The 18,398-nt window shown below is 32.5% G+C and overlaps 4 protein-coding genes across 4 annotated transcripts; 1 reads left to right on the top strand and 3 right to left on the bottom strand.

The window, feature by feature from the left end:
• Window positions 1-1,036: 1,036 nt before the first annotated feature.
• On the bottom strand, window positions 1,037-3,062 carry LOC108863328 (ethylene-responsive transcription factor RAP2-12). Its single transcript, XM_018637720.2, has 2 exons — window positions 2,634-3,062; window positions 1,037-2,025 (listed from the first exon to the last, which is right to left on the bottom strand). The coding sequence occupies exons 1-2, from the start codon at window positions 2,920-2,922 to the stop codon at window positions 1,328-1,330; spliced, it is 987 nt and encodes a 328-aa protein (XP_018493222.1). The 5' UTR covers window positions 2,923-3,062; the 3' UTR covers window positions 1,037-1,327.
• A 1,007-nt stretch (window positions 3,063-4,069) lies between these two features.
• On the bottom strand, window positions 4,070-5,909 carry LOC108860188 (uncharacterized). The gene is made up of 5 exons (XM_018634092.2): window positions 5,427-5,909; window positions 5,079-5,231; window positions 4,857-4,998; window positions 4,543-4,784; window positions 4,070-4,474 (listed from the first exon to the last, which is right to left on the bottom strand). The coding sequence occupies exons 1-5, from the start codon at window positions 5,838-5,840 to the stop codon at window positions 4,268-4,270; spliced, it is 1,158 nt and encodes a 385-aa protein (XP_018489594.1). The 5' UTR covers window positions 5,841-5,909; the 3' UTR covers window positions 4,070-4,267.
• A 4,964-nt stretch (window positions 5,910-10,873) lies between these two features.
• Window positions 10,874-11,691, bottom strand: LOC108860189 (protein LURP-one-related 3-like). Its single transcript, XM_018634093.2, is given in 2 exon segments — window positions 10,874-11,210; window positions 11,212-11,691. Coding segments are annotated over 2 exon segments (597 nt in total). The 5' UTR covers window positions 11,577-11,691; the 3' UTR covers window positions 10,874-10,978.
• Window positions 11,692-15,852: 4,161 nt separating this feature from the next.
• LOC108860769 (uncharacterized) lies at window positions 15,853-18,081 on the top strand. Its single transcript, XM_018634622.2, has 5 exons — window positions 15,853-16,142; window positions 16,236-16,650; window positions 16,730-17,162; window positions 17,286-17,367; window positions 17,765-18,081. Exons 1-5 carry the CDS (start codon window positions 16,074-16,076, stop codon window positions 17,987-17,989), a joined length of 1,224 nt encoding a protein of 407 aa, XP_018490124.1. The 5' UTR covers window positions 15,853-16,073; the 3' UTR covers window positions 17,990-18,081.
• The last annotated feature ends 317 nt before the right edge of the window (window positions 18,082-18,398 follow it).

Below are 18,398 nucleotides of genomic sequence, written 5' to 3'. Positions count from 1 at the left end.
CAATGAACCACAATAATTTTATTTAACTAACTTTTTTTTTTAACATATTTAACTAACTTTTAAAATGCAACAAAAATAAAAGAAGTATAATCCGCGCTTCGTTCACATTTGTTCTCGAGAGTAGGGCTGGGCAAAAAATCCGAATCCGAAAAAACCGAACCGAACCCGATCCGAAAAAGTAGCACCGAACCCGAACCAAAATTGATTAAATATCCGAACGGGTTCAAAATTTCGGTATTTAAAGAACCGAAACCGAACTCGATCCGAACCAAAGTATTTTGGGTACCCGAATGTATCTGAAATAAATTTATATACTTCAATATATACATTATTTTTATATATAATGTATATTAAAAATATTAAAAAAATATATAAGATACCTTTAAGTTATCAAAAATACTCGAAAAATATATGCAAATAGTCAAAAGTAAATGTTTAAAATAACTAAAATATACTGAAAACACCAAAAATAGTTAAATATCTATTGATTCTTTATCCAAATATTCAAAGAAAACCAATTTATATGTTAAATTAAGGTATTTTGACATATATGTTATGAAAATTTATATGTAATATATTATCTTTCTTATAGACTTTGAAAATTTAAAGTATATAATGAATTTTGAAAATTTAAAAACATCTTAAATGGGTTATCCGAACCCGAACCGAACCCGCAAAGATCCGAACTGAACCCGAACCGAAATTTAGAAATATCCGAATGGGGCAGAAATTTTTGACCCCGAAAACCCGAATGGACTGAACCGAAACCCGAATGGATACCCGAACGCCCAGTCCTACTCGAAAGTCTCAAAGAGGTTGATTGGTTTTCGGTTCATCAGTATAGTTTGCTTGAATCATTTCTTTTGTAGCGGTTCGGTTCTATGGTATCACTTGAGTATGCGGTGGCTCTCTTGATTTGCTTTTATCTTTGTCTTCTTGTAAAAATAAACAGAGCAGTAGTTCAACAGATTTAACTTATGACAATGCTAAAGATGACAGTTTGGACTTTTGGGGGCACAGAGTTAACAGAACCAAAGCACAAGCGAACACAAAATGTCACTAGAAAAGAGTTCAAAATATTTTTGAAACGAAAGACTACAGAAACTCCTAAAAATTAAGCCCCTATATGAACTTCATCACAACCTTATTAGCATGCAAAGAGAAATAGGCTTATAACCATTCCCCAACAGCAGCTCCTAAGATAGACATATACAGCAAGAAGATGAAACAAAAGTAACAGATCTTAAATTGTTCTGCAGGTTTAAAGGAGATGATGATGCGGGAAACTCACTAACATGCAGCCTTATTTACATGAAAATGGATCTTATTAGAAGACCCCTCCGATCATGGACTCGATCTCATCAATGCTCCATAACTCCATAGGGTTTGCACCGTTTTCCTCAGTCACCACAGCATCTCCACTGAGGAAATCAAGTGAAGAGTCCCATTGAGGTGCCTCAAAATCCATGGACTTGAGCTTCTTAGCTGGATTCGCATCCTCCACGAATAGAGCAGAGTTGTTGTTGCTGATTAACGCAGAAGATATCTCAGGAGTTATTGGAGCTTGATCGCTCCAACCGAATGAATTACTACCCTGGTCTGAGCTGAAATACTGATGATATCCGTTACCACCTCCAGCACCAATAGAGTTTGTCAGCGCAAACTGATTGTTGTTGTTGTTGTTCCCTTGCTGTGTGTCCTCCATGAAACACATGTTGTCGAAGTTCTGAACCGAAGCTGGGTTCGGATTAAGTGTAGCCACTGGTTTGTGAGAGACAGTAAGGGTTTCCACTGGGAAGTTCACCTTAGCTTTGGAGCCGCGGATTCTGCGTGCTGCAGCATCATAAGCTCTCGCAGCTTCCTCGGCTGTTGAGAAAGTTCCAAGCCAGATCCTTGAACCTTCCTTAGGATCACGGATCTCAGCAGCCCATTTGCCCCAAGGACGTTGCCTTATCCCTCGGTATTGGCTCTTCCTCTTCCTCTTTGCAGCTTGTCCGTTAGAGTCAGCAACTTTCTTGCCAGAAGCTGAATCACGTGCATAACAAGAAACAAAAGAAAAGGAGTTCTTAACAGGTTCAAAATAATTTTATCACACGAATCAAGACTCACGTACCCCACAGAACATCACACAAAACCATAGGCATACGATTTCAAAGAACAAAATGATTTCAATTAATGGAAACTAAGCTATGTAGTTCAGAAGACAACAAGGTCAAGCTAATTTCTCAGAGCTGAGCAATCTGAAACTTCACGCCAAAGAAACCATAGTAATAATAACTAGCCCTGGAATTGATAGCTGAACCTTTTAGTTTTCGGTTTAGACCTGGTTATGGGTTCGGTTCTGCTCAGCAAGTTTTTTCTAAAGAAAATAGGCTATCGGTTCAGTACCCGGTTAGTTAGGTTTCTTTAAAAAGAAGATTAACCAAATACAGATTAACTAAAAACTTGAACTAACCGAATTTTCAAGACCCGAAATAAAACGAGAACCGAACCGAATTTTTCGTTGTATTTGGTTTTGGACTAACCGGACTAACCAAAATCGAATTACTCTAACCGGTTTAACTAAATTAACCGAAACCGCATGATTAGCTAATACATCTAGAAATTCAAAGTAAAGCTGTAAGCGGATTTACCGGCAGCCGCGGAGTAGACGGCGGCGTTCGGAGTCGCCGTGAAAACAAACGGTTTCACATCGGCGAAGACATCATCGAAGACATCAACAGACGAATCATCCTTGAAACGCTGGAAATCAGCCTCGAACTCATCGTCAAGATCAGAGTGACTCGAACGCTTCTCCAAGCTCTTCTTCAGTCCCTTCGCGTTCTTCTTCTTCTTCTTCAGATCCGGCCAGATGAACTCGCTGGTGACGCGGCGAGACCTTGGCGACGGAATGAAATCAGAGATTATAGCTCCTCCACACATGGCGGCTTACACAAGCGTGAGGGTCTAAAATGTTAAGAAACAGAATCTTTAGCGATGAAATGTGAAGTAACCGAATTCTCCGGGTTTTTATCTTTTGTTTTCCTTTACAGACTTGCTTTGTTTTGTTCAGCTCGAAAATGGCAGAGATCGCGCTTTTTATTACAGATGGAGAAGGTAAGATGAATACTTACTTACTATTATACCCTTGACTTAAAAGTATTATTTACAATAGTACTCTCAACTTTATTATTACCGTGTATTATGTGGTGATTGTGGTAAGTTCAAAGTATATAGAAAACATAATAGTCTTATTTGACTGCTGGTAGAAAAAAGTCTAATGCTTTTCTCACCTAACGAACGTGAGTCTAATCCGTTTTGCATTATTTTGCATTTGCAGTCATATCAAACTTTGGCGTAAATTTGAATATAACACAAATTATTCAATCTTTTCATAATGTAAATTGAGATCATTTGTTTCTTTTATTACATTAAAAAATAGAATGATTATTTTCATATTTTAATAAAGGTAAGGATCTTTTAAATGATATATTTGGTTAATTTATATATTTTTGATCTTTACTATATAATTATTTGATATTATTTTCTTATAAAAGTGACGATTTTACAATAATATTGTTGAATTTTTCTGTATTGAAAACTTTCGTAACATATTTATTATTTTTAGTACGAATCTAGGTATTAGACTGGTTGTATTTTCAATGATTAAAAATTTATTCTTCTCAATTTTAAAAGTAATTTAATAATTGAAATGAAAAGATATGGCATTTTGTATTGTTTGACTGATTTATGGCCTCTCAACTAGTAAACAATCCAATTTTTTCTTAATTTTGTAGCTAAGCATTTGTCAAATGAAATAATTTATATAAAACTCCCTAAAACTAAGCATGCACGATTGGGTGTACAATCGGTTTTGGTTTGAGGTCAAATCAAATTTTAGTCATCTGGGAATACCATTTGAATATTATAAAAGTTTGGTTTAATATAGATTTAAATTTATGTCAGATTTAATAACACAACAAAAATTTAGTTGAGGCAATATCTAAAGGTTTGTCTGATTGTTTTAAAGCGCTATCGACCGCTACAAACCGTAAAAACTGCTTCCAGGTGGTAACGGAAAAACAAGTCATGCCCTAACATTATATAGGTCGCGTCCCACTTGTGTTCAGCTGTTTAATAAGCCAAGAACAGAACTAATTCTAAACAAGAATACACTTTTATATGATTAAAAAAGTAGCAATCTAACAAAGACAGAAATTTTGAGTAAGCAGTAGAATTAGAGAGAAGCCATGTAGAGCTCAGATTTAGGGGTAAAGAAGAACACAGCTTAGCTGTACAGCTGAATTAGCTCATCACTTACTACAGATGGAGTAAGAATACCAAGATCAGTAAAAAGCAGAGTCAGAAACTGAGGAGGAGTGTAGTCTCTCGCAGATCTTTCTACCTCAACCTTAAGAGGAACAGCAACACCAAAATCAATAGGTCGCAGGGCCGGTTCTAAATCCTTCTGATCCAACGGGTAGAGGCGTGCAAACTGCAAGAACAACAATATATTAGACGATGAATCACACTGTTTCTGCAAAAGCTTTGAGGTGTTCTTACCTTGTAACTCTCAGCAGCTACATAGACTGGTTTGTTCATACTGTGTGCTACGATTGCTATTTGATAAGTACCCATCATGTTAATTACACCGCCACTTTCGACCACTCCGTCGGCTCCAACAAACACCATGTCTACTTCATCCATGCAATAGGCCACAGCTGAATCAATTAGAAGCTTCACTGGAACATCAAGCTTAGCAAGCTCCTTAGCTAGCAGTAGACCTGTTTTATCTGGCCTTCCCTCTGGACAAATCCAAATGAGATGATCAGAAAATGACAGACGGAATCAATCTCAAAGTTTTTAAAGAAAGGCACCTGTGCACAAAACTCGAAAGAGTTTCTTGTTTTGAGCTGCTGTCTTTAGTACTTCGAATACAACTCTGGAGAACCCATGAACCAGTATAGTACACCCATCAAATATGAAATCTTGACTAAGCATTGCAATAATCGTTCTAGCCTGGATCGGAGAACCAAAAAAAAAAATCATTACCAATACATTATCTTTTTACACGAGTGCCATCCAAGAAAGCCACTGACCTTGTTAGATATTTCTCCAAATTTCTCAGCACGTCCAAGCACGCGGGATTTTGCTGAATTGAAATCCTCGAATTCTAACGCAGATGTTCGAGTCACGTAGCGCATGAATAGATCACATCCTGCTGTTAAGGATATGGAAGTTGTGTCCCATGCCTGAAAAGTGAAGCTAGTCAAGCAAACCTTGTACCAAGAAAATAACTTAAAAGCTACAAGTTCTCATAAAGCTTTTTTTTTTGACAAATATGTGAATTATCGTAGCAAATACAACTTGCAACCCTAATTCTTTTTTTTTTTGAAAAGAGACTTGCAACCCTAATTCACATACAAGAGAAGAAAAAAGACGCTTACTTTCAATGTATCAGAAGCCTTCTTGAGTTCGATCTCGAGTTCCATCATGGTATTTCCATCGCTAGCCCTAATAACAGCCGCAAGAGCACGGATCGCCGCAACAGCCTCCGCCAAAGCCGGCTGCTGTCTCCACTTGTTGAACTCCTCAATCACGCTAAAGGGTTTTTCCGAAACCGGAGAATCTTGGTCGGGGTAGCGACGAACGGCGGCTTGAGCCTGTTCTAGCCAGTCGCTGGTCACGATCTCATGGTGCGCCGCTCGGGTTTGGTAGTAAGCCGATATATGATTAGGGCTAGGGTTTTCATCGGCCACTGAAGCAGAGAGTGGAGGAGGAGAGTCGATGGACGGAGTTAGAGACATGGGTTTGTTGTTTTGGTGTTTGTCGAGGATGAACGACGCCGACCGTCTCCACATTTTGTCTGAATCAATCCAAGCCAGAGAGACTTAATTTGAGGGTTTATTCTTGTAATGACCTTTAAGTTTTAACTTTTAAACTCGTCTTAATACGTGACTAAGAAAAAATATATATCTTGCATCCCTGAATATTTTGTGTAGGGCTGGGCAAAAAATCCGAACCCGAAAAACCGAACCGAACCCGATCCGAAAAAGTAGCACCGAATCCGAACCGAAATTGATTAAATATCCGAACGGGTTCAAAATTTCGGTATTTAAAGAACCGAAACCGAACCCGATCCGAACCGAAATATTTTGGATACCCGAATGTATCCGAAATAAATTTATATACTTAAATATATACATTATTTTTATATATAATGTATATTAAAAATATTAAAAATATATAAGATACCTTTAAGTTTTCCAAAATACTCAGAAAATATATGTAAATAGTCAAAAGTAAATGTTTAAAATAGCTAAAGTATATTGAAAAATATCCAAATATTCAAAAAAATCAATTTATATGTTAAATTAAGATATTTTGACATATATGTTATGAAAATTTATATGTAATATATTATCTTTCTTATAGATTTTGAAAATTTAAAGTATATAATGAATTTTAAAAATTTAAAAACATTTTAAATGGGTTATCCGAACCCGAACCGAACCCGCAAAGATCTGAACCGAACCCGAACCAAAATTTAGAAATATCCGAATGGGGCTGAAATCTTTGACTCCGAAAACCCGAAACCCGAATGGACTGAACCGAAACCCGAATGGGTACCCGAACGCCCAGCCCTAATTTTGTGTATTCATATTTCTCCACAAATTTACAATTTATATCAATATCATTCCCAAAATAAATGTTGTCACTATTTCGTGTGAATTAATGCCAAACATTCAATTGCAAGTAATAGACTTTAGGGAGGTCTTAGAGCAACCTTAATGGTATCAATAATATTTAATTTAAATAAAAATTAAGTTAAGAAACTATAGTAAATTTGTTAGCTCCAATGGTAGATATCCATAAAGTTTCTTATCATTGTAATAATATTGTTATTTAATTTAATTTTAAGGTAATTTAGTTTAAAACAAAACATAAAAATGATAAAAGAAAATATCAAACGAGAATATAAATTATAATTAACAAAGCTTTAATCTTCACTTGGTAACGAAAAGAAAGACATACACAATGTTATGAGATTTGATAAGATAAATTTGAAGGCTATATATAGAGAAAAATAATAATTACACATAATTACCTTTATATCTTAAATTTTAGTATTTTTTTAATTTCGAAATTAATAGTTTTTAGTACTATTGTATTACATTAATTAAAAAATTAATATACTATTATTGTATTAAACTTCAATAAATTCAATTTTAATTAGTATTTAATATATAATTTTAACCTATGAATAATGGAACTTGTTAGATAGATAATTTTATTTTAAGATTTATAAGAAAATGTAAAAAAAATATTTTTTATATCATATAAACTATATAATTGAAGTTTAAAATGTAGCCATTTTTATTTTGTTAATAATGATCTTAGCAAACTATTAAATGACATGTGTTTTCTTGATTAAGTTTTTGATGAGTTCTAAAAGCATAATAATCACTGAAACCGGTGGCACGGTTTCTTAGGATACTTTTTAGCGGAAATAAAAAAATCAAAATGAATCAATTGCGGATGTCTACATGTCAGTGGGGTCCGCGAACAGTGCAAGGAACACTCCAAATCGGTCTTTATTTCATAACTTCTGTGACCGATTCTTATGGTTTTTATAGAGCCCACACAATTATTTTTTTTGGAACCCCGCTAAGGTTCCATGATAATGGTGGCCTAATAAGACCATATTTATTCCGAAAACCCATTTAAGGGTTTCTTAAAGAATTTTTTTTTTGTCTGGTTAAAACAAAATTTAAAAAGCGCACCAATCGCGGATCACACTGAAAGTGCAATAGCCACGTGTCGGTGGAATCCGTGAACAATGCAAAAACTCCTCAAATACCGATCCTTATTTAGTTATTTTGGTGACTGCTATTAATTTTTTGTGAGATCCACGTTAGTAGGGCCAACAAACAGTTCAAATTTAAAAACCCCTTTTAAAAACCACGGATATTTATGCTCTAAGAGCAATTCTAATGGAGCCTCTTGCCATTTTTTTAGTCCTAAAATCTAGGTAAAAAGTAATAAAAATTCGATGGATCCCGCGGTACATCAAGGATTGGTCTCTTTAAGTCTTTCTTTGTGTGACAAAAAAAAGACTTTCTTTAAGGTTTGTCACTGTTCGCGGACCCCATTGTTAGGTGGCGGTCCGTGATTTGTTATCTTTTTTTTAGTTGAAAAAAATAATAATAATTTTTTTTTAAAAAAAATTATAAAAACTCCTAAAGAAGTCTCAGGGTTGCGGTTGCTCTAAACCCTCTCTTCCTAAGCATTGATTCTTTCACTATTCACTTGATTTTTATGTTTTTCATTTATTTCTGTTACATTTTTTTTCTTAAGAAATCCTTGCTGTTGGAACTACTTTTAGAGCATGATTATTCATATATGTATACTAAGAGACTAACCACAAGGACCAAGCAATAATCATATTCTGTGTTTGAAATTAGATGAGGTCTTAGACTTCAATTGCAATGTTTTTAAATCTTTTGTTGTTAAAAAAAATATAAGGTTTTAGTCAACTCAATCACAAACCAAATCAGTTTCCAGTTCGCTTAATAGAAACACTCACAAGTTACAAAAAATATACGAATACACAAAATATTTATAAATATTTAGGATTGTTTTGTGATAAAAACTTTTTAATGTTATTTTAGGGTATTTTCTATAAATAATTCACAATTTCTTTTAATTTCAGAATTAATATGTATCATATTTGATTTCATTAAAGGTTTAAAAGTTTCTACAGATTTAAATTGATCAATCCTAAAATTATTTTTTACATATCTTACGCTATTATTTAACAAATGTTTTTAAGAAACATATTATTTGCACACAATTCAAGAGAGAGACTTTAGGGAGGTAAAGTTTTGGGGGGTTTTGGATTCACAATTCTAGATCTCATTTGAATTTTATATATGTCGGATCCAGTTCAGTTAGTAATACTTCAGATTTAAGTATACTTTATCTATGTCAACTCAATTTGGAACTAAATTCATTTCGAATTTGATTAATAAATTTTTGGATTCATGTAAGTTTCACGCTTAATTTTCTTTAATGAAAGTTTATCATGTTGACCAATAAACGAAGGTTTTTACATCCACATGTTGAATGCGAAGATACGGACATTAATTAATATGAAAAATACTTAACGACGTATTTTAAATAATATAAATACACGTATTCATACATGCAGGGGTCGTTGTAACGTGGATAATGTGAGATTCGAATAATAAATGGACATACAATACAATAGTAATATAGTTTCAATTATTACTTTTTTGTGTTCCTTGCTGAAAGTTTCGTGGAATGATACTGCACAAGAACAGTTAGGCCTAGCACATTGAATTATTCAAAACTGTTGTTTATTAGTAATCATTTTAAATCTTTTTTTCAGACGCAAAAAAAAAATATCAGCTGTCAACGAAACGTTTTCAGACGCAAAAAAAAACAACTGATTCTTATTGCCAATTAAAAATACTAGTTAATGTTAACTTATCACATTTGAAATTGTTTCTTATTGCCAGTTATAAACACGAATGAAGAGGTATATGCTTCTTTTCGTGCATTCGTACTTCTCCCAAGAGTCTATGACCACTCTATGTGACACTACTCTAAATACATACTCTACTATTATCTCCAGGCCTGATTATCTCCTTAACCTGTTCCAATTACATTTGCTAGTTACCAAACATATATACATTTAATTCAGAATGTTGTATGCACTATATACCTAATATATGTAGTTAATGTTGTGCTAATATTGTTGGTGCCCTTTTATATATATTTATGGTTATTAAATACAAAACATCCCATAAATTTGACGTTTTAAAGATGTGGTGCAAACAGCAAACCCTCCAGATAAGTTAGAGTAATTCCGACCATAATACTAAATAAACAACAAATTTAGTGTTCACTTTTGTTTTTACTCTAAAATCACAAAATAAAATTTTATATTTAAAATAATATTTTCAGTTATTTTTATTCTTATTTTAGTTTTGATAATATTAATTAATTATGTCTAATATAAATTATGATCAATAAATTTAAACACTAAATTATTATTTATTTATATTAATAAAATAAATTAGAATTAACAGTAAGTTTTCATCAGCCATTGAAACAAAGAGTGTAGGAAGAAATACTTTTACAAACCCTTAGATTCGTAATAACAGTTTCAAAACCCGATTTCTTTTTCCCTATAAGATTATATACTTATCTAGAAAAAATAAATTTTCTAAATCAAAAATTAAAGGCATACTTATTTTTTGTCAAAATATTTGGCGTTCACAAAATCCTAGATAAAAAAAGTAACATATAACTTTTCTACCCTTATAGTTAATGATTTATAACGCTAATGGTATGAAATGAATTGAAAATTAAACACTAATGAAAGATTAAAAGAGATATTACATCAACTTCCTTAATTTATGTGACATATTGTAAAACATCATATAAATCCGAACGGAGAGAGTATTAGATATCCCATATCGAAGATATTAAGTGTCCTTGCACAATATATATGTATATTGGTAATCTTCTACTCTTGAGTTTGCTTTTGGATGTGAGTTAGATCCATCACTAATATGATATCAGAATCTATGGTGAAAACCCAACATATGATTTCTCACATAAACAGTTTATTACCTATGTAGTTTGTACAAGTGGCCCATATTAACGTGGTATGTCCGAAATGTTAGGCTTGAGCTATTTTGTTGGACCGTTTTCCACCCACATTTCGAGAGGGGCTATTAGATATCCCACATCCGAAATAGTAAGTGTCTTTGTGTAATATATATGTGTATAGACAATCATTCACTCTTAAGGTAGCTTTTGGATGTGAGTTAGGTCTATCACTAATAATTTTTTTTTAAAAAACGTAATAAATAAAACAATATATGCTGACTCTCTGAATATTTGTATATTTCCATTTACCGCTGTCAATTTACAAATAAATCAATCCCACCCTCCCTCCAAGAAGTGATTACAATTTAGATTTGAGAAGACCATAAGCTATAACAATACCCATTATAAAAGAATGATCTACTTGTGGCTCCACCACCATTGTCAAAACATCTTCTCCGAAATCCAAACCATTAATATGAGCTTGTTTCTTTTTAACTTCTGCCATTAATCTTCCTGATCCATCTTTGATTGTGAACCCCAATCCACCATTTACAATCTTATAGCAAGACTGTCGATCATCTTTAATTACCAGATCCCATTACAACTTTGAACGACGAAGATGAAACTTTGAAGTTTTTTCTTAGTCTAAATCTTGTGCCGGTTGAGTTGTATCCTTCACAAGATTTGAATAGACCCAACGTTTGTTGAAATTTAAACATAACTTCTCCATATAAGTCCATAAGGTAAACTTCACAACGACTTTTCGAATCATAGTTATCCACTCGGTAGATTAAGTTTCCTTTGGAGTCAAAAACTGTGCAGCCTTTGCTATGGAACACCAGAGATCTCATCCAAATCGTGAAACTCTCTTGCTCCGTCGTCAAGTACGCCGAACTCTTGTCTTCTCCGACGCTGGAGTCCACAAGTAAAGCTTGGACAGGATGAATCTTCATCATGTTCTTTGCTATCCGATTGTTGCTAAGTATTTGGAAATATTGAAAAACTCTATATATTTGGAAGTTGGAACTGATTGATTTGTTGTGTATGGTCCTCTTCGTATTTATACTTCCTAGTTCTTTGTAATAATTGAGCCTCTGGTTATATATAAAAAATGGATATACTAAGGGCTTACGCCACATGTTCAATGTGAGGATACGAACATTTATATAAAAAATCATTTAACGACGTATACTCCTTTTTTTTTTGATCAACACGACGTATACTCTTTTATATATTATAAATACACGTATTCATACATGTAGATGTTGTAACGTGAATAATGTGGGATTCGAATAATAAATGGACTTACAGTAGTAATGTAGTTTCAATTATAATTTTGTCTTTTTTTCCGACAGCTTCTTTAGTTTTTAATTACTCCTTTTGTTTCAATTTATTGTTGTTTTATTTTTGTACACGCAAATTAAAAAACATTTAATTTGTATATTTTTGAAATAAAAACATCATTATTTATACACCTAACCATATTTAATTAAAAGAAAAATAAACAAAAAATATTTATTAATAAATTTTCTATTAAAACTAAAATGAAATTTATTTAGAAACAATTTTTTTTTATCTACAACGACAATTAATCTGAAACGGAGAAAATATTAGTTTTTATTTTTGTGTTCTGGTGTAAGTTCTTGGAATGAAATTGCACAAAACAGTAACGATTAGCACATTTAATTCTTCAAAACTGTGGTTCGTCAATAAATTTAAATTTTTCCTTTCGTATAAGAGAAACAAGAATAGTACCCGCATTAAAACGCAGATTTTTTTTAAACCGAACCGATAAAATTATGTATATATATACAGTATATTAGTTACTTATTTTAAATTTAATAATTTCTGAAAGTGGAGATTGTATTAGCAATTTAGCATACGGATAATAGTCAGATAAATTTGTTCTCATAAAAATAAATTATTTTTTACTTTTTAGGTTTTCAAATTAGTAGAAATACATATATATATCTTATATTACTTGTATGGTTCTTGAGAGAATTCATATTTTATGGAATATATTAATTTATCTTGTGGTGAAGAGATTTTAAAGAATCATCGTTGAAAAGTTATATTGTCTTTTGAGTATGAAATTATATTTTTATTTCTAAGTCGATTTAATAATTTGTTGCAAAAATGATCTAATTATTTATATAATTTTCATATGTGCAGATTTATTATGGTGAATCAAGTAACTAACTTTCCTTTACCATTTGATATTTATTCAAATAATTTTAAATATGGTAAATTAAGATTTTTTGTGATAAACTATTTGTATAAAATTTAATTTTTTCTTAAGTCTTTACTTAAAAACTTAACAAATTTTCAAACAAAATATGGTAACAATACAGATTCTTACCCAACTAATATCATATTTTTAGTAGATTAAGTAATTAAGTTAATATCAATTATATTGTATAATGAATGTGTATATTAAATGGTAGAACTATGAATAAGTCTAAAACTTAAATGATAATTTTCATGATAGATAAAAGTATCACTCTATTTTAACAGAGTAGATGATAAAATTATTGTTGTGGCAGAAACGTTTTCAGGATGCAAAACACGAAAGTTTTTTTGAATCAATACTATTAATTCTTAAACATGTCCAATTGATATTAGTTAGGTCCAATTTAAAATTCCTAACAATAAATGCCTTTTAATATAACTGCATCTATAAGTTATATATATTTTTAATCTAACCGCCACTTAAATTCCTAATAACCAGCATTTTTTCAAACTTCTACAATAACTGCTCGACCATGATTAAAAAGGAATAACTGTTTGAACAAATTACAAAATGTTGTCAGAATGGAAACGATGATCAATTGATCAATATGATGCATTACGCACACGTGCATGTTATAATTCTTTTTGAGGGAAAAACTGGGAAATTGTTTGGTTACAAAAAATCTGGGTTCTGTGATGATGATGTTTATTCTTTTAAAGGAAAAATTGATGGTGACAATAATACTGTTTTTTATTTGAATAAGAAATAATTTTAAAATCTGATGATAAAACGTTAGATTTTGATTAGTGCAATTTAGACATGAAAAAAGAATTTTTTAAATCCTGATAATTTTTACTAATAATCCTAATACACATATATAAAAAAATTTACACATAATTTATTTTGGTCAAAACTCTTACTAATAATTTTTTAAAAATATTTTACCCAAATATGATTAAAAACTAAAATATAAACATCAAATTTCTAAAAATAAGTAAAAACTACAAAATTAAATAGCACAAATATTTAGGTTTGCAACATCACAAATTTAATACAATTATCAAAAGCTCTTACTAATAACTTTTTAAAAATATTTGACCCACATATGATTACAAAGAAAAACTAAAATATAAAAATTAAATTTCTAAAAAATATGTAAAATAAAAATATATCCATCCATTTAAAAGGCGGGTCAAAATCTAACTTCCTAATTAGAATACAAACAGATTCTAATAATATAACTAAAAATAAAAAGAGTTAATAACTAAGTTACACATTAGTTCAACCAGTGGTTCAACTGATAGTCGGATTATGGGTTTTAAAGGGTTTTCGTGAGTTTTCGTGGATGCTTAAATAATATTTTTTCTTAAAACTCAAACCAGATTACATACCGGATCAATGAGTTTATCGGTTCAAGCGGGTTTAGAACGGATCTCAAAACACTAGGTACAAATTTATAGTTATACAACATCACAAATTCAATACACATATATGATTACAAAGACAAACACAATATAATTACAAAAAACACAAATATAAAATTATATTTCTTTATAAAATAAAAATAAAAAATATACCCGCCCTTCGAAGGGCGGGTGAGAATCTAGTCCTTTCTTAAATCTCTACCATAAATATATGTATATAGGGCCATTATAGGCATCCATCTTGGTTAAAATTCTAATTAAATGGCCTAGATAATATGGGCTTGTGAACTCACTAACCCATAATCTTGGGCTTGTCATGCTTGCCTTGATAAGGGTGTTGATTTGCATCCTAATGACTTCAATTGTTCGAGATCCTGTGTAATAAAGAATGTTCTCGTTTCGAGATTTCTCGTTTCATTTCCATCCGTAGGAGGTAAGTGAAAGTTTTGAAATATATATATAGGAGGTTGAGGCTATAACATAAACTGAATCCTGACAATGCATGATAGAATAGAAGTCAAGAAGATTAGAATTTGGAATCGTGACATATGCTTGAATTATTTGAAGATCGTGAGATAAGCTGTTCATGACATATTGTTTTTTTGTATTAATGTCTTGACACAATCTGTTGAATATTGAAGACAAAGAAGGATGTCAGTTGATAATAGTAGAAAACGTGCAAGGAAGTGTACATCAAAGTTCTTAACCATAAACTTTGCCAATAGAGAAAGTGCTTTGAAGGATTAGAAACCAAAACCCTTACCAATATAGAACGAACTTCTAGAATAAATAATTGGGTGTGCCTTCAGAGTTTTCTTCATCTACTCGTCAATGTCATCTCTCTAGTTGTGTCCCTTCATCTTCATTCTGTGACGGTGTTCTTCAGTTTTGGGTTCGCTGAAGAGTTCGACCTGGTAAATTCTTTTCTGTCAATAGCTTTACATTGATCTTCGAGCTGGCAACTGGATGGATATCCTTCAAGTCATCACGTGCCTCGTCTTTACGGCCTTCATGCTTATGTGCATAGCCGCGCCAACATTCACAACTAGCAAATTACAATAAAAACACCATTATCATATGTGGCTGTTTCATGTTTCCTACTTTCCTACTCATGTCTCCTAAGTGATATGAAGTGGATTGGAGCAAAATAAAGAGTGAGGGCTTCAACATCCTTAATAACGTTCGATCCTTGGTGGTTTCTCTTTCTATCCTTCTTATCATGTTTAATCTTCATTTTTATCAGTGTACTGTGTTGTTAGATTTTAAATTGTTATATGGAAAATTTTAGCTTTTATAGTTATGTGTTATCTGGAAAATCTTGTATAACATTTTGGTTGAATGGTTTGAATCAATATAGTCGTTTCGAGGAAAACACATTAGAGATGTTCTTCATGACCCAACCACTCAAAATCAATGTTTATATAGCTCGATAACATACTAACATTTTTTATGGTTTTAACTTTTAACTGATAAATTGCAAAAGAGCAGAATGTTTATCGTGAACATTTATAGTTATATCATTCTTTAGTGTTTCCGATTAGAATCCAAAGTCTAGTATAGAATAATACAAGATAAGTAAGAGAAAAAAAAATGAAAATATAGAATCCAATGGTCCAATCTAAAAAGACTGGTCAAGCCTTTTTTCCTATAGACATCTAAAAGCTAATGCCATTTTTTAAATTACTTCACTTTCTATAGCTCTTTTACAACAATAGAACTGCTACATTAGATGCAGACAACTAGTTAAGCAAGATAAGAACACAAAAAACACAAGAGAAGAAACAAAACAAAGAAAACTCATGGACATCACAAGAAACAACAACACCAAACTCCATCTTCAAACTCAGTCTTTGTTTCCTCCTAGTATGGTAAAAGAAACAATGTCTTTTCTTGTCTTTAATACTCCTCTCCTGTTTCTTGTTATTGAATCTCTCTTTCTTTCTTTCTTTGTTTGTTTTCAGGAGAAAACTTTAGATGTGGAGCCAAGAATGAGCACAAACCCATTTGCAGAAGACTCGCTTATAAGCAGAATCAACCTAAATAAAAATGCAGACCTAAGCAGCAGCAGCAATGAGATGGTAAACGAAAGAAGACAGAGTTTCTCATCACAAAAGAGCATTGGAGAAGGAAGAAGCAGCGGACAGAGAAGAGTGATGCTAATGGAGTCTCCTTGCACTCCAGGTAGAGGAGTCTTCAGCTTCAGCAGCAATGTCTCTGGGAGAAGAAGAAACTTCCCTTCTAAATGGGTCGATGCAGAGAAATGGGTCACCTCCGGTCAGGAATCTCCGGCACATTCCCTCAAAGTTGTTTACTCGGAGAAGTCTAGGGTTACAGAGGAGAAAGTCTCATTATCTCCACCAGATCTTGTACTCAAAGGTACGTACAAAGGAAGAAACCCTTTTTAATAGATTTCATGAAAAGTTTCAGATCTTTTTTTGATTCTGTGTTCTTGTAGATAAGTTAGCAAACGAAGTGCTCCCATCAACGGAAGGGTTTATATTCAGAGAGTTCGAGGAAGAAGCTCAAGTTCAACACAGAGACATAGAGATGACACCAACCGGAAGCGTAACGGCTTCAAGATGTCACACGCCGTTTAAAAGCATGTCTCCGGCGAGACACAACACGCCTTCGAAAATGTCTGGCCCGTTAACAGAAACCAAAAACGTTATAGACATCTCCGAGTTCGCCGACAAGCTACGACTCAGTGGGTCAGCAGCGACTCAGTATTATAACTCGGTCACTCTTTGGAACTCGAGGGAAGGGGAAGAACAAGAGATATCTAAGAGCTTGAGTCATTTGGATATGGAAAGTGAGTTGCGGAGAAGTGTTTCAGAGTCTAAAGCTGCTTTGTGGGATGGTGAAGACGACAAGATCATGTTTTGCCAAAGGTATAAACATGAATCTTGAAAGAAACTATTGAAACCCTTTTTTTTTGTTAAACTATCAAAACATTTTTTTTTAACTATTAAAACTTAATTTTGGTAAACTCAAAAAGTTGATTTCTTTTGTAGATATCAAAGAGAAGAAGCCAAGATCCAGGCATGGGTGAATCTCCAAAATGCTAAAGCAGAAGCTCAGTCCAGGAAACTCGAGGTATGTGCATGGTAATACGTATATTTTAGAGAGAGAACCATATAAAAATACGTTTTTTTGTTCTGTTCTAGTAATATAGATTTGTGGAGCCATGCGCCAGCATTAGAGTAATATGTTCGAAGTCCCTTGCACGACTTCATTGACTAGTCTTCGTTACTTCAGAAGCAAAAAGTCTTCGAGTTCCTAAATTTTTTATAGAGATGATGATGTATCTTTGTAGCTGTACTTGTACCTCGTGCAAGTCCCATGTGAAAAAGATATGTTTATTTATAGAGTTCATATCTAATATTAAACCATTATCATTTTAATATGTAGGCTATAAAATTATAGAAAGTCCTAATTTTTAACATTTTTAATAATTAATTTGTCTTTTTGGGTGGTGTTGTATTTGTTTAAGATGAAAATACAGAAGATGAGATCAAATTTTGAAGAGAAACTGATGAAGAGAATGGACACGGTTCACCGGAGAGCGGATGACTGGAGAGTTACGGCGAGGCAGCAACATGCTGAGCAATTGCAGAGAGCAGCTGAAACGGCGAGGAAGCTAACAAACCGTCGTGGCTATTTGGTTTCCGGGCGTAGTTCTTGTGGTTGTATTCCTTGCAACAATACTTGTCACTAACTTAGTGAGTTCAAAGAAGAGAAAGTATATTACAATTTACAAATGGACAACAATGACAAGAAATTTTGTTTATGTGTGTTGGAATATCAATATATTTATGTTATTTTTCCTCCAATATCAATGAAATACAACAAGGAATTAGTGGATAACTACATTTTTAGATTACTAAAACCTTTTTGTTAGAATCCACCTACAACTACAACATATAATAATAGTTTATTTTATAAACTTCTAGACGTCACGTATTGCATCATTTTGATAACTACATACTAAACACTCTCAGATTTTTTTTTTTTGAATTTAAGAGTGGATGATTAACATTAATATAAGATTTAAAAAAAATGGAGAAGAAAAGAAAATATTAACCAGTGGTAAGCTCTTACTGTTTTCATGTATTATGGAGTTTTGT

This window comes from Raphanus sativus, chromosome 5, assembly GCF_000801105.2.
Source record: "Raphanus sativus cultivar WK10039 chromosome 5, ASM80110v3, whole genome shotgun sequence".
Classification (NCBI taxonomy): domain Eukaryota; kingdom Viridiplantae; phylum Streptophyta; class Magnoliopsida; order Brassicales; family Brassicaceae; genus Raphanus; species Raphanus sativus.
This window is presented reverse-complemented; position numbering and strand designations above follow the sequence as displayed.